Below are 16,237 nucleotides of genomic sequence, written 5' to 3' on the forward strand. Positions count from 1 at the left end.
CCTCCTGAGCACCCAAAAGAAACAGGCAGCACTGATGCCTAAGTGAGCGTTCCTTCCACAGCCAAAACCAAAGTAGGATCGCTGGAGGAGGACTGGGTCACCCATCCTCCATCTCTCTGCTCTACAGGGCTGACCAGCATTTACTAGAGTGGACAACACTGGAAAAGTGCCCAGCAAAGAGCCCCACCTCCTTGAGCCACGGAGTTTTGCACACAACTAGAGGGAAGCAGAACCCATGGACCACAGAGGCAGGTAGCCAGGAAAGGTGTGCTGTGGACCAAAAGCTAAGGCCAGGCTTTTCTCAGTCTTTACCTCCTGGAGGCTGCAAGTCCCTCAAAACGCAGCCAGCTTCCCAGGGAAGCTGGCAACTACTTCACCAAGAGCAGCTCCAGCAGCTCCCATCCACACCGAGAAGCGCAGTGAGATTTCCCCTTGGGAGAAGCAGGAAGCCATCCCAAAGACGCTCCAGGGAAGGAGGCCAGCTATGACACACACTTTTCACACGGGATCCCTCTACAGCCCCTAACCCACTGCTCTTATGGCTTAAGCCCAAGACTTTACTGGTTAAGAAAAAAAAAAAAAAAGAAAAAAATGAACTTCTGACCTTCTAAATCTCAAGAGACTTATTCATGCTGTAAAGTGCAGAGATACTGGGTTTGCTTCCCTGACCCATTTAGATCCCCCTCGCTGCACATCTGACTTTCAAATTTAACAGGCTGTGCATTGTGAGCCCCGGGGAACAAAAACAAAAACACCACCACATTTTACTCATTTCTGTGCTGCGGATTCCCGATGCTCTTGCCAAGATGCCTTCTCCCTCCCCAATCCCGGTCCCTCTTCCCCTGGCACAAGGAGTTAGAGCTCGGCACACTAAGGACATCTCAAAGACCACCGTCCAACAGAGGCAGAGCCAGAGCAGGCCACGCAACTCACCGGCCAGGCGAAGCTGAAAGGGATAACGATCCGGTTCTTTTCATTATTCCGGTTGTACTTTAAATTGAAGGTATTCCCTCCGATGACGGGAGTGGATTTGGATCCGAAGCTGCAAGGACCGCCAGCAGTGACCCGCGATTGATACTCCTTCAGGCAAACTTTAAAGTAGGTGTCACACTCATCTCTGGTGCATTTTTTATCTCCTGGGTTTCGGGTGCCATCGCAGCAATTTCCATTTTGCAGTTCACCATTCACATTTTGCATGGATAAGATCTCCAACTCGAACTGTCCCGACGCTAAAGTCACCTGTTAATCCCAAGAAACAACCGGAGGGGAAAAAAAAAGAAAAAAAAAACAAACAAAAAAAAGAGAGAAACAAGAAACAGACAGTTACCTCACTTTTTTCTCCAGACTCAATCTACAACAATTCTACAGATAGGAGAAAGTAATTTTAAGCGTGCTTTCAAGAACCACACACATAACATTAAAAATAAAACAAAGCCAACCACTCTAAGCTTTTCCCTATCAGAAGGGCTCATAAATCATCCCAACTAAATAACGCCATTAATGCTAAAAAAGAACCTCAAGTGCCAACTCCGAAAAAAAAAAACAGCGTGAGGAAGGCTTCCAAATCGTTAGGAAATAAAATTAAACCAAGCCAAGGGTGCGTACGCGAGGGCAAACCCAACAAAACGATGTAGCTAATGCACACCCTGGAAAGGCAACCGAGCAAACCCTCTGCTCCTTCGGGGTGCAGCTGAGCCGGAGCTGCCCAGCTGAGACTCAGACCCCGCTCATTAGTCAGCCCAGCAGTGCTGCAATTGGGCTCATTAAAAATAAAAAAAAAATAAATAAATTGAAAAAGGATAAAAAAAGGGCGGTGAAATAAGTAATTTCGGAGGTAAAAAAAAAAAAATCAAAACGCAGTAATCGCATTTCTTATTCCCGCGGAATTAAGCCTCGCTGCAAGGCGCGCTCCTGCAGAGAAGTTACGGGGCAGCGGCTCCGCTCCGGCCGGAGTCACTCCGCAAGGAGCGCCCCGTCCGGGCTTCCCAACACCCGAATCCCGCAAGCACTCCTGAGAAGCGGCAGAGTTCCCGGGGGTGCCCAGGTACGTACCTTGTCCCGCAGCGCCAGGAGCAGGGTGAGGGTGAGGATGGAGCACGCCGCCGCGGCTGCCCGCCGGGGCGCACGCATGCCGCCCGCCGCCGCCGCCGCGCTGCCCGCCCGCCCGCCTGCAGGGCCGCCGCCGCCGCTCGCTCCGGGTCGGGACGGGACGGGGAGGGCCAGGAGGGAGGAGGAGGAGGAGAAGGAGGAGGTGGAGGAGGAGGAGGCGCCGCCGCCGCTGCTGCTGCCGCCGCCGCCGCCGCCCCGCTCTAATATACCGCGGCGCACCCGCGCCGGACAACGCCGCTTTTCAAGCGCTTTCAATAGCGCCCCGCTCTTCAATGCAAAGCAGCCCGGCCTCCTTTTATCCGCCTTATTCTCTCGCCTCCCCTCTTTTCTTTCCCTTTTCTTTTCTCTCTCTCTCTCTATTTTTTTTTTTTTTTGGTCCTTTTTTTTTGTTTTGTTTTGTTTTATTACTGCGATTATTATCCCAATCCTTTTATTCCTTGCGGCGGAGCCCCTCGCCCCCCCGAGACACACACGCACACACACTCACACATACACACGCACATGCAGCACACGCACCGCCCCGCAGCCGCCCGCCCGTCTGGGAGCGCCGCCGCCGCTCCGCTTCATCTAGCCCAGGGCGGCGGGCGCATGCGCCCATCCATATGCATGAGGGGAGAGGAGGAGGAGGAGGGAGGGAGAGGAGGAGGGGAATGGCACGGCACGGTCAGGGGAAGGCAGGTACCGGCAGGAGGAGGCGGAGGCGGAGAGGAGGGATGGCACGGAATGGCATGGCATGGCATGGAGCGAGCTGCGGGCGGCGCCTCCTCCGCCTGAGGGAGACGGCGCGCCCCGGCTGCCCCGGGGGCCCGTCCCTCGGGAAGCGCCGCTCCGCAGGTGCTTCCAGCGCTACCTGGAGCGGGAGGAGCCCCGCCGGGGCGGCCCTGGGAGCGCCGGGGCGGGCGCGCCCTCAGCGGCTCCCGCGCGCCCTCGGCGGCGCTCGCGGCCGGGGGGTTTTCCCGCCCCGCCGCTCGCTGAGGGGACGCGCGCGGGTCCTGCCCGCCCGCCCGGGAGCCCCGGCCCGTCCCTCCTCTCCTCCTCCGGGCCGCTCGAAAGAGGAATGAAGAGTTCGGGAGCGCTTTTTGCGGTGTGAAACCTTTCTACCCTTGCCCCGGGCCGGCGGCGGCGGCCGCCCTTCCCTCCCCGCGGTGCCTGAGGCGGGCCGGGGCGGGGGGCGCTGCGCGGGAGCGGGTCGGCGCTCCCTGAGGGGACGGGAGGGGCGGCCGGCCCGGGGCTCTGAGGTAGCCCTGGCCAGCGGCTCTCCCGAGGGAAGCCGAGGCGGCAGTCGCCACCGTGCGACTCGTTGTCTCCTCCTCTGCACGAGGCCGCACCGCCGAGGGCCTCCCGGGGTCCAAGTGGGAGGAAAGATCCCTCAGCCGATCAGTCCCGGGAAGTGAGTGCTGGCTCAGACTCCGTCGGGGACCCTGTTCCCCGCACTGCACATGTTCGTCCCAGCTTCCAGGGGATTGCTGGGGTTTGTCTGCCTCACGCATCCTTTCAGGAGCAGGGTCCAGAGCCACACAAACAGGTGGTGGTCACCTGGGGGACTCCCTGCCACAGGGCGCTGAGAAGCCCAACAGTTTGCACAGAAAGCATTCAGAGTTGTTCCCAGAGGAAGAGCCACACATCAAAGGGCACTGAACAAAAAAAAACCACCAAACCCCAAAAACCCCACCCCTAACTTTGTCTCTGGTTTGGAAAGTCCCTGGGCTGCTGGTCTAGAAATCGGGTGACTCTGCTGGGAACTTACTGCATCCCTGTCCCTTTTTTCCTGAGGCACTGGAGACAGGAACCTGGCCTACATGACGTTTGGTCTGACCCAGAACAGCTATTCTTGTGTTCTGATGTCCTATTCCACTCTGATCTAACACAGTAGATGTGTGAATGTCTATTTTATACACCAGAGTCAGTGGCACAGAGGAAAACAAGATTTCTGACCTAATTTTATATCCTTTGTTTTCATTTCCTATGGCAAAAGCAAAGCGCGTGCCTGTTCTTGGCTATGGTGTCCCATTCTGGAGTGCCTCAGGCAGGGAAGCTGGTGGTATTCGTGCCCCTCACCTTAGAGCTGTGCTCAGACCTCCATCCAACTCCTGCAGATCACTTCCCATTTGAGTTCACAAATCACATCCCAGCAATTTTGGCATTGCCCGTGAGGTGTGTGGTTGCCGAATACTCCTTCCAGCCTCATTCAGCTCCCAAGTTCCAACAGTATTGGTTGTTTCTTTTTGGAGTAATTAACTTTTCTTAGGCTGGTAAACCTTCATTGTGTTTTATCCACAGCGTGGCTGCAGTTTGGTGATAGAAGAACCAGTGCCTCTCTTCTTTTTTTCCAGTGGGTATGGTTTAGCTTCCACAGCCTGTATAGATGTTACTCATTCCCAAGTGCCACACATCTCCTCCTCTGGGCCTTTAAATACCCTGCTGTTTGCTGCTACGCTCTGTACCTTTAGGGCAGGTCTGGAGTTGACCTTTCTGTAACAGGTTACTCCACCTGTTTGACTCCAGTGCTTAGGAAATCCAGAGTTCTGGTTCCCACAGTGCTTGTGACTCAGCAGTGTAGCTGCCCTCAAACACAATTACTCGTCCAACAACTTAAAATGCTTTGCAAGCATTAATGAATTAAACCTCCCAGTGTCTTGAGATGGGGAGTATTACTGATGGGTAAAGCAAAGCAGAGCACGAGTCAGGTGGCAGAAGCGCGTTGCAAACCCTGTCCCTCGCAGAAGAAATTTTGACCTCATGGAAGTCAGCGGTGAAATCACTTTATTTAGTCCCAAATTTTACCCTTGAAGTCCCATCTCTTGCTTTTCTCCACCAGGCTCTCAAGGGCAGATCTTTAACCCCTGCCCAGCAGCACTGAAACCCGGCTGAGCATGGTGCCTGCAGCCCGGGCATCTTTTTAAGGTGCTGATTTCATTACAGATACAGCAATATACAAATTGCTTCGTGGGCACAGGGGGCCTGAACTGAGCCGCTTTGAGTGGCCAGAGACTGGTGCACATAAAGTTCCTGCTGCAGGGCTCTGCTTGCACGTCCCACAAGTGTGGAGCCGACGTGTCTTCCTTTGTGGCTGGTGAAGAACTTTTCGACGTCTGGCACTTGGCTTCTTACACTGCGTAAAGTTACTTCCTGCTGATCTTCCTATTCCGACATAATTAGATCACATCCACATTAGAAGCCGTTGTGGACATTTAGTTGTGCCAAAGTCCAGAATTACAGGCACTGCTTTGCTTTGGGCCTGAATCAGTTCCTTAATTTAGAGCTGTTCATTGAAGCCACTGGGAGATTGCCCAGGACTTTGGTGGGACGGGGATCACAGCCTTCAGAGGGAGTGCCTGGCTTACGAGGGTCAGGTGTCGTGAAGTCAATTCTTTGTGTTAGGAAAGTTGTAATTTCCTTTTAAAGCTCGGTGAGTCATTGAGTCGTGGCTGTGAACAATCCCACAGGATTTCCTTAGATTTGTGATACCTGAAGGTAAGCTTGGAATGGCGCCCCTGGAAAAACTCTTCGTTCAGGGACCTGATCCATCTCATTTTGAAGTCAGTGACTAAACTTTTGTTTACTACTGTAATGCAGATCAAGGCAGTTGCATAATCATGGGGGCCTGATCCTGCATCAGGCTCCAGTAAAACAGTTAAAGGGCTACCAGAAAAGATTCTGTTGACACGTGGAATACGTAGTCATAAAGAATTCATAAAGCTCGACGACCTCATTTCACAGCAAAGAGGATACAGAAGCCCTTTGTTTCTGTAGATTTTTATAAAAGTATTTTTGCTCCTCGAAATTACCCATTAAAATTAATTTGCTGTAGCTTTAGGTATAATTCTGGCCACACTGGGTGAAAGAGGGAAAATTTCATCCACTTGGATAATCCTTTATCTGGGAGTTAAGCTTCCCTGTTGCAAGGAGAAGGACATATCGCTGCAGTCAATCACGGATGAGTGAGCTTTTAGATAAGGCCTTTCCTATAATACACCCACAACACTTCATTTTCCTCTTGCAGCACTGGGGCTGACCTCCCCACTTGGATGAGTGTCGTGGAGGCAGAGATAGGGACCGTGCCGTGCTGCTTGGCTGACACACATTTCGGAGCAACACATTCCAGCAGATGAACCCATTTGCACAGTTGAGTGATCTAAACTTAGAAAGCTAATTTCTCTAATTACAAAGTGAGACTGAACTCCTGTAAAGCTTTTCATCACCTGAGTGGAATGGGAATTGCGCTTCCATAATCATTTAATGTTTAGAAACTAATTAGGAAGCGTTTCGTGGGGAGGCCACACCCCACGTTTGGCTATTTCACAAATGGATCAGGAGAGAAAACTATCTCTGCTGAGAAAGTTGAGCAAGTGGCAGAGGTGAGGAGAAAGAGCACAGTTTACCCAATGCTACTTCCATAAAAACTTCCATTTCTTCCAAGTCAGGCAATTTCTTAAAGCTGTATCTCCAGGCAAGCTTTTCAAATGTGATAAAAGATTTTGGAGAAGATGTTTTAGTGACCAGATACCCAAATCCAGTTTGCTGCTACAAGCACTTACCTCTTTCCCTGGAGTGTGTTGCTTGAACTAAAATTTCATTGCTGTGTTGTGTTTATTGTGCATGTGTGTTTTATCACTTAAGAATTCCCACCTTAGTTTTTCTGTATATTAGCTCCTAGGAATTAAAGTGAGGCACTAAATCTCTTTGAGAAGATACTCTGAGAACAATAATAGTAAAAAAAAGACTCTGGGGTACTCAGAAATTACTGCGTTCAGAACCATTAAAGTCCCTGAAAGAGTTAAAGTTGTAGAGCCAAAAAATACATCTATTGTAGAGCTTTTAAGTTCTATCCAGCTGTAATTAAGTGAATCCATAACACTATTGCTTTCTGTCACAGCTTAAAATTGAGAGCTTACTCCATTCCAGAGAACAGTGCTGTTTCTCCTTCAGTTTCCTTTATTTGTACGCACATAAAACCTGCTTTCTGCTTGTTTCTCTGTTAACCCTTCAAGGATTGGGTGCCTCCCCATTAACCTGGCTTTGTCCTTCACTTATCCTCCCCAGTGGTGGGATTCCTGTGCACCGGTGATTTGATCTCAAATCCCTGCTTTCTAAAAACAGGGGAGAGCTGAGACTGCAGTTTAAGGTCTGAGCAGGGGTACAGCTTATCAAGCTGGAGTAGCTTCCAGTAGGTGCAAAGACTGTGACACTGAGCAGTGCTGGCACTTCTGTCACAGACAAGATGACACTTTCCTTTGATAAGCAGCAACCTCAGCTATTCCTGTCAGTCCTGGAAGAAGCTGCAGTGAAACCTGGGCTGAGCCCTGTCTCCAGTGAACAACGGGTGCTTCCAACAGAGGTCCAAGTTTCCAGCAGGGTTCCCCTCACAGCTTTCTGCAAAGGTGCTTCTTTGAGTCTTTTTTTTTTTTTCAGTAAGTGCTCAGACCAAGTTTCATTTTCTTGTTATGGCAGCATCAAAATGCCTGAAGTCCTCTTTTCATGCAGATCGTTTCCTCGTCATTAATTGCATGTGAGAGTATGTGTTCAATACATTCCCAATCACAAACTATCCTGAGGGTGCAAGACTGAAGTACACAGGGGTGTCATTTAGCTAAGGAAATGACTAAAACGAACAGATTAGCACATTTAAATTTGAGTGTACAGTATATAACTTCTTGCCTTTGCCTGCCATTATTCCATGGCTGATCTAATATTCTGGGCCTTGATTTTACTTGTTCCTCTGGGGGAGATATAGAGGGAGTTGCTTCGTTTGGCCTGAAGAAACATTTGGAGACATTAAAGATGCTAAAATCCAGATTCAGCCCGAAATATAAATGTGCCTAAATCAAGGAACAAAAAACTTTCAGTTAGGGATGTGTATCAACATCCACAGTTAATCACTTGAGACTCTCCAAGTCCCACTCTGGAGGTAGCTATGGAAAAAGTGCCTGCAGCTTCTAGCAGGGCAGTGGGAACAAGGGTAAATGAGAAGGAATGCAGTAGGAATAGGCTTGGGGCCCCATGGAGAGGTGGCAAATAGAGGGCCTTACTCTTGGGGGTATGAGCAAAACACCCTGTCACCCTGCCTCTCTGGTTAAAGGTTTGTCTTTGCTCTTTCCACAGTACCTGGAGGGTGTTACATTCCTGCCTCTCTGACACCTGTTTTGTCTCACAGCATTTTCAAACACCCTGGAGATGATTTTCTCTTCGATTGCTCCTGACGTCAGGCTGTGAGTCACGGACCACTCCACGTGTGGTGAAGGACACCCCCGATCTGTGGCACTGTGGCAGCTTGGTGAAGACCCAAAAGAGCCTGACTGTAGAACTGGACCCTTAAAACCAACTGATTTCTTTGAAGGTAATGGCATTACCCAGTGTGCATCAGCTTTATGTCTGAAAGGAGCAATAGGCTCTCGCAGATCCACAATTTGTGTGTTGCCTTGAATTGCTGGGGGGAGTTTATATATATTTAATGATGAGTTTTTTTTTACTGTGGCAGAGGGGAACGAATCGGGATCTGCCACAACTTGAATAGAAGCAATTCCACACCTGTCCCTTTAACTACACATTTGTGGTTGGGTGCCATTTATTGTCCTGCCTCCTCTGGGGCTCTGTGTGTGTGTGTGTGTGTGTTTGTGTGTGTGTAAGGATTTCCCAGCCTAGCGGGTGACCCCTCATCTTGCTGCTCCAAGCAGTGGCTTTCCTCCCCTCCTTTCTTTGCAATATTTATTGGAAGCACGTGCTAAGGAATCTGTGAGCCTGGGATGCTAATGAGTGCATGGCACAGAGCAGAGCAGGGCAGCAGATGCAAAGGGCCAGGCACGTTTCCTAATGAGGGAGTCTCGAGACCCATCTGTTGAGTCTCGTGGACCCTCAATGAAGTTTGCTGCACAAGGTTGCCAGTGGAGGGTTTTTTTTTTTCCCCCCTAATGCTTTTAGTTCTCAGCAAGTGCAATCCTGTATAGAGCAGCGTGTCATGGGGTTAGGTTTTGTTGTTACTAGCAGATAATGTGACTTTGAAAAGAACGCCCCTGCCCCAGCTGAAAGGAGGATAACCCTCCTCTACCCCCTTCCTTCCCATCCTTCTTGCTCGGATCAATAACAGGTCCCCAGGCACAAAGCCTGCATTCTTTTATTCTCAAATTAGAGCAGCTGCAGCAGCAACACCACAGCTCATTGGAAACCTATTAGCTTTTGAAAGACTTAATCCAGTTTGAAAATAACTAGTGTTTCTCAATCCTTCACGCACCCATTCCTGTAAGAGGCAATAATCTTAGGATGCATTGAGGGTGGACTGGGCTTATTATTATAACCTGCATCTCTCTCGGTGTCCCAAAGGGGCAACAAAGAAGGCAAAATGTCCTTTTCCCAGCTTCACAGGGCCTAAGAACATTGGATTTACTCTGCCATATCACACCCTATCACTGAGGTCTGCTGCCTCCCATCCTGCCTTCAATGGTGACCGAAATCGTGGGATTCACTCTCCAATTTCATAGTTTTTAAGGCCAGAAGGGACTATTATGATAATCTATTTGACCTCCTGCACAACACAGACATTAGAATTTCATCCTAGGTGGGATAAAAGCTGGGAGCAGCTGCATTCTTTGATGCTGCTCTGCTGGGCAGCAGTGGAAATGTGGGGGATTTTGGGGGGTACTTTTTCTATAAGGGGAATTTGTTCTTTTTAAGCACATGAAGCACAGAGCTTTGCAAATGGGAGCCTTGTGCATACTCAGCAAATGCCTTGCTTTGGACTTGGGAGACCTGATTTTAGGTAGAAAGGGTTTTCTCCCCTGTCTGTGTTTCTTGTTTAGCTTTTCTGTCACCCCTTTACTGAGGCTCTACCTGCAGCAGCCCTGTGAGCTAATTACTCCCATTTTAAAGGTGAGAGTCTGAACTTCAGCAATTGCTCTGCCCTTCAGAGACTTTTAGGTCATAAATGCCTTGTGAAGACCACAGCAATGGGGAAATAAAGTTTTCAGGAGCAGGATCCTGTCTCCTGCCCCAAGTCACACTGGAAATCTGCAGATGATCAGGGAGCTTTTTTTCCCATTTTTTTTTTGAGTTCCAGCCTACTGTGTTTGCTGGGACATCTTTCTCTGCTCAGACTTTTCCTGTACTGTGCCAGTCCTAAACCTTTCCTTCATGTGCTGCCAACTGCTATTGTTAGTTTTGGTACAAATATTTTGCCAGAGGTAAGTGGGGTGGGACCACCAGCTGACTTCCCAAAGGCCACTGAACAGCAACAGCTTTTGATTTCTGCTGACCTGGACCAGATTCAGTGTGGTGACCTAGAGCTAAGGGGCTCAGGATCTCATTACTAATCCCTTGAGCTAACCAATTCCTTCCACCAAGTCAATGTTTTCTAAAGTGTTAAAAGACTTTTCCTGCCTGCCTGCCCATTAAATCCTGCTCTCCTGTCCGTGTCCTTGGATCAGCCTAATCACTGAAGTGGATCAGTTTGAAGTCTTAAGGGTGCAAGCTGTGGGCCTGGCAGTGCAGAAGATGGCAGGCAGCACAGCTGAGGCAGCCACTGCTTTGGGGTGCCCCTCATGTGCTGCTTTTGTAGTGCATTGCCAGCTGGGATATGGGGTGTTTTGCTGCTTTTAGCTAATTTATCTGAGGTTTACAATTTGTATATGTTTCTAGATACTTTTAAGTATAGAAAAAAAAGAAACCAAGTGTTTTCCTGGATCATCCATTGGCATTGCTTTTTGGATGCCTCAAGTAATAATAATTCTTTTCTGGGTTATTTTAATCTTCTCACTTCCTTAGATGGATCACAGAAAGAAACACACAGAGCACCGTCACTGTGTTCTAATGTATCTTTACTATTAAAACCTTATATTTTAAAGATAGAGAGAAATGTGTTTCAAGAGAGCATGTGGAGAAAACCACTGTGTTTTACATTAAAAGCTGCACTGGCCTCATCCACATGCACTTAGCAGGAAACAGCTTCCATTTGCTTTATTTTAGATTGAATACAGAGTAGTTTACAAGTTCTATATATATAAAATATACATATATTTTACATATATATATATATATATATAAATATGAAGGAGCTTCCAGCAAAGCTTCTTCATAATTAATATCTGCTTACAAGGGTGGGTATATACATTGCACATGCGCATATATTGCTTCATGTATTTGCTTTTATCCCCCCTTACACATATGCATATTTATATGGAAAAGGGAAGTTATTCTCAGATGTTTCAGTTACTCATCCTTGATAGCTGTTTCCTTAATATTTGTTCTGGTAAAGTGGCCATAGCTGTGTTTCTGTGAGGAATGTTTTTCTCCTTGCAAAGTGGGAACACTTGCCCCCATTCATTGTGCAGCTCTGCATGTGGCAGTGCCTGTGTGTGCACGTGCACTCAAATACTAATTTCCCTCACCATTTTTTTCTAAAAACAAAACTTAATAATAGAGAGCACGTCTGCCTTTGACTGCATTTGATAGGCCAGGCTGCAGATGAGAAGAGGATGAATCTCCAGGTTCTGCCCTCTTATAAAAGCAGTTGGGTATCTATTGAGCACTAAGCACGTTTGCCCTTACTTTTGGTCAGTGGATGAGGATGCTCTAATTCTAGGCTGTCTCATTAAGAATTGTCTCACAACAGGTAATTAGCCTCCAGAATCATAGGTTGCTTCATTCCAATACTGGTGATGTCAGTTCATGCTCTGTTACCACTTGAAACTAAGTTCTTAATGTGGAGCTTGACATGAAGGCCCGTGTCTGGCAAAGACACAGGAGCAAAATCTCACAGTGTCCTTCCTCTTGCCAGTGCTTTGTTTATCTGAATTGTTTCCCAAGTTAACTCCTGTGGCCTAACCCCACAGAAGAGAAGATCTAATCTCTAATTGTCCTCTGGGACCATTCCTGCAAGGTCCTTGAAGAATATATCCTGTTTCCCAGTCAAAGAGTCAATCCAAGGATGTGTCCCGTCTTCTCTTCTCATTTGAAGATTGTTTACCTGTTATTTATGAACTGTGTTTTGTCTATGGACTATTCCTACTGTGGGGGCATTGTGATGCTTCTTAGAGAAGGAGGAAGGATTAAAATGGCTCAGACTTTACGTTCAACATCACATATTGCCTGCAGAAGGATTTACAGTCATATACACAAACACCCCAAAGCCCAGCCAACCCTTGGAGGATGCAGGAATTCTGCCATGAAGATAGATTGAGTCTGTAATAAAGAAATACTGAGAGAATTCTTAATTACGTGCTCTGATGGTGTTTTAGAGCAGCGTGGTACATGTTGTTGGGTATCAGATGTAGAATAAAATATCGACCGTTTCAGGATGGTGCTAAAATCAAAGCAATTCCAGGATCAAATTATGCCTGAGTGTCAATATTCCAACTCAGCTGTAGCAAACTGAATGCTCTCGTTTATGCCAGCTAGAATTACAGTTTGAGCATTTTATTAAAGCATGAAGAGGTCACTTATTGTTCAAAGAGGGTTTTCCTGAAAGGAGGGCAACCAGTGCTGAAGAGCTGAAAGCACTGAGCTGTGTTCATTTGGATTAAAAATAGGTGTTTTGGGCCAGCAGAGCTTCAAAATAAGCAAATTCTCAAACCAAACAGTTTTCCTTTTGGTAGCCGAAAAGGAAACCGCACATCCAGGAGGAATGTAGATCAAAGCAAGCTCTGCAAATGATGCAGAAACACATAAAATAACAAACAAGGCTGGTGGGAAGAGGGGAGCTTTTGTAAGTAGATAGGTCTGTTCATGTTACACTGAAACCAAAGGCAAGATTGCTAAAGAAGATACTGGAGAGGGGTATATAAGGCTATACATTTTTCTCCTCAGAGGAATTTTTCCAGCCTGTTTTTGCATTTCCATTGTGTTTGCAAAGTAACATATAAGGGGCATACTCAGCACCAGATCTCACTGATACCAACTTTTGCCTCTTATCTCTTACTTTCCTTCTCTCTCTGGTTTCCCTGAGCCTCCCTCTGCCTAAGTTGCAGCAAAACATGTTTGTTTTACTGCTTGCCCATAATGCTGTTAAAGCACATCATCCAGTCATTTTCCATAACTAAACTTTCAGTAGTTAGGTAGTTTAACTTTCATACTTTGTTCATACTTGTAGAACAAAACAATTCAGAATGTTTATAGTATTAGCTGTTTGAATTGGAATTCATTTGTTTAGTGTGTTATATATGAGAATACAAATCTACCTCAGAACTGTTTTTAAGGGAAAATATAATACTGCTAGATATTTTTAAACTTGTTGCTTTACTTATATTGAAGTGAATATGTTGCTGCAATGATTAATTGTAAATATTGAATTGATAAGGATTTTGTAATTGTTGCAGTGAAGTCACTCTTTAGCTTAATGACTTGTCCAGTCCTTTCCTGAATGCATCTTCATGAAGTGATGGGCATGTAATTCCTGAACTCCTCAGGGTCTTGATCCACAGAATTCTCTACACAAGAGGATGAACCTTGCAGAAGGGAGAAGGGTAATTTGTCCAACAGTGGGATTTTGGAGATAACTGTATTCCCTCCTGTGGGTCCTGCAGACCTCTCCCTTTCTCCTTCGTCCTGCTGGCTCCTTCCATGTGCCTCTCCAGCTGGCCTGTACCTCACCTTTGGCAGGAAACAACCCTTTTCTTGTGCAGAAAGAAGGTAATTTATTTCCTCCACCCAACAAGTGGAAAGGCAACACTTCTTTATGAGCCACGTTTCTTCACAGAGAACTGAATGTGGCTCTTACCTCTCATTCCCTCTCTCTTACTCCTGCACCTTTTGGAAGCACCCTGGTCCATACTGCTGGAGTAGAACGTGTTCCCAGGGCTCTGTAGATTCAAGGACAGGACACAAGCTGGATTGACACTGTCAGGTCACAGGATAATATGCATTGCACCTTCTCATCTTCCCCTGCTCTGTGCCTGCTCCTTGTGTGGAGGACGGGACTGTAGGAATGCTGCTGTTCTGAACTGTCACTGGGATAGCTTGGATTGGGTGGAAAACAGTGCTTTCCCACTGTACCAACAGAGATTTCCTCCAGCATTTTTCTATTTCTCTGGGACTCTGGAATTGTTTGCTGGTTCTTTGAACTATTTTTTAACGTGGCCACTTTTAGCCTGAATGGAGACCAGTGAAAGTTTGAGCTCTGTATCCTGGGAAGCTCCTCTCTGTGTGAGCACTGACCAGTCAATAGGCTCCAAGTGTAGGGCTGTTAGACAAAGGGACAGCCTGCAGCAAAAGGGATGTTTGTACTGTGGCCAGAGTAGGCTTCCTTAAAAATAATAGCCAAGGGTAAACACTATCAATTCCCAAGTTAGATGCTTGGAAAAATCCACCATCCCGTTTGCTAAACCATTAGGAAGGGAAATAGGACTTGACAGTTCTCTCTGCTGTGATTCTAAGCATGTTGTTTCCCTGAGAAAGAGCGCCTGTGTTGCTGTCAGTGCTCTGCAGTCACTGGTGGCAAGGGATTGGGAAGATTTGCTGCTGCACAGAAGTTTGTGCATGGCTTGGTTTTAGGTTGTTTCAACCTATCCACATCAAGTGACAAAATACAAAGCTGTCAGGCCTGACCTGGGAAAATAGAGCTGGCATTCCAAAAGGAGTATGTCCATACAGTGGCTTCTGTTTTTCTACTCAAACATGGTCTTTATTTTTGGGATTTCAGGTAGCAAAAAATGGGGGGCTGGAGGGTTGTTAAAAGAGGATTATCACAATCCCAACCTAACTTTGCTAAGGGAAACTTTCTATTAGAGGAAGATTTTTGCGAAATTTATTTCCAAGGCGATGCCTTCCAAAAGCAGAATGGATTTACATGTGTGACCTGCTTCATTTTTGGTAGATAAATGGCCAGCAGATCTGAAATTCAGTCAGCACTCTGCATCCAGTGGCTAGCTGGGTGATTCTCATCACCAGAGGAGAAGATGCTGGGCTTGCAGAGTTTGGGAAGTTCATTGGTGGTAGAAAGGTTGAAGAGATCTTGATGAAAGGCATGGAGTAGACCAGCTCTAAGGCAGGCTGGACAACTTCTGGGCAATTTTATACAGAGTATTTCGAAGTTCCTAGAAAATCTCTCATTGAGTCCAAGAGGTTTTATACTGTCCCACAGTGTTTAGCTGGCCTTGGATATATGGGAAGTCATCTTGGAATCTTTTTAAGACAGCAAACAAACAGCTCCCAGTATGATTGTGGTGGTTGTGCTTTGCACTGATAACTGGTGTCAGAAATCAACTATATTAATTGGGAGAAAATACCTAGTCCATAAAACTGAGTTTAAGCAATTGGGACAGCAAAATAGCACAGAGACATAAAGTGAATTAAAGTGAGTGAGAAAACCTGCTTAGGAACAAGCACTTAGGCCAGACCCTACACAAAAACAACCCGGGCAGGAAATGAAATATGTACTTCAACATGAAACAGAAGACATCAGTTGTCTGAGCTTCTTTTGCTGAAGTACCTTGCTGTGTGCAAGGCTTTCAAGGCTGGTCTTTCATTCTGGTGATTCAAACAGTGTTGATAAACATAGTTTGAAAACTGATCTAAAAGGACCTGTGGGGGTCTTTATTTTACACATTTTTTGTCAGGACCCAGCTTTCTAAATCACATGATTAAATATTTGATAACTTTGACCACAGTTAAAACTGATTAGCCTTTAATTCAAGGTTTTCAAAAAGTAAATAAACAGTTTACCCCATACTTACAGAAGCTCAAAAGCCTGTAAAGAAGATCCTTAAACATTAGGACCAGCTGCTTTTACATAACTGTTAATTCAGCTATTGCTTTTATTGCAGTGTGGTTCCTTCACAGTATCTCTTACACTTAGCTATGTCAGCACAAGAGTTGTGTTCTCACTCAAAACAGTCATTGGCTTTTTGGCAACAAAAAGCTGTAATCACAATAATTTTTGTATAAGCAGCACTTTCACAATTCAAGTCCTGCATTCAAGAGATTTCTAACAACTCTGAGCTGGAAAGGGACAGTTTTTAAACAAGGAGAATGCTGTTAGTATCACAATATTATAGAGAAGTCAGTGACATAGGAAGGAAAGCATGTCCAGTGTCATGCCAGATAAGATATCCAGTTCTATAACATCGGTTACATCTATAACATTGGTCAGCATAAGGAGCAAAGAAATTAAAAAGCAATACATTATTTGCCTGAATGAAAAAAT

The 16,237-nt window shown here is 46.5% G+C and overlaps 1 protein-coding gene and 1 long non-coding RNA gene across 2 annotated transcripts in view; one reads left to right on the forward strand and one right to left on the reverse strand.

Moving 5' to 3' along the window:
• JAG1 (jagged canonical Notch ligand 1) overlaps window positions 1–2,463 on the reverse strand; it is a 35,257-nt gene extending 32,794 nt beyond the window's left edge. The window contains exons 1-2 of the mRNA XM_051792773.1: window positions 2,053–2,463; window positions 934–1,239 (exon numbers count right to left, since the gene is read on the reverse strand). Of these exons, the coding sequence (XP_051648733.1) occupies window positions 934–1,239; window positions 2,053–2,130 (384 nt within the window). The 5' untranslated portion in view covers window positions 2,131–2,463. The remainder of the gene's footprint in view (window positions 1–933; window positions 1,240–2,052) is intronic.
• LOC127473335 (uncharacterized) overlaps window positions 2,463–16,237 on the forward strand; it is a 70,716-nt gene continuing 56,941 nt past the window's right edge. The window contains exons 1-2 of the long non-coding RNA XR_007905372.1: window positions 2,463–3,193; window positions 8,264–8,446. This is a non-coding gene — a long non-coding RNA (uncharacterized LOC127473335). The remainder of the gene's footprint in view (window positions 3,194–8,263; window positions 8,447–16,237) is intronic.

The sequence above is a fragment of the Manacus candei genome, unplaced genomic scaffold (assembly GCF_025592945.1).
Source record: "Manacus candei isolate 608988 ecotype Guabito, Panama unplaced genomic scaffold, ASM2559294v1 h1tg000035l, whole genome shotgun sequence".
NCBI lineage: Eukaryota > Metazoa > Chordata > Aves > Passeriformes > Pipridae > Manacus > Manacus candei.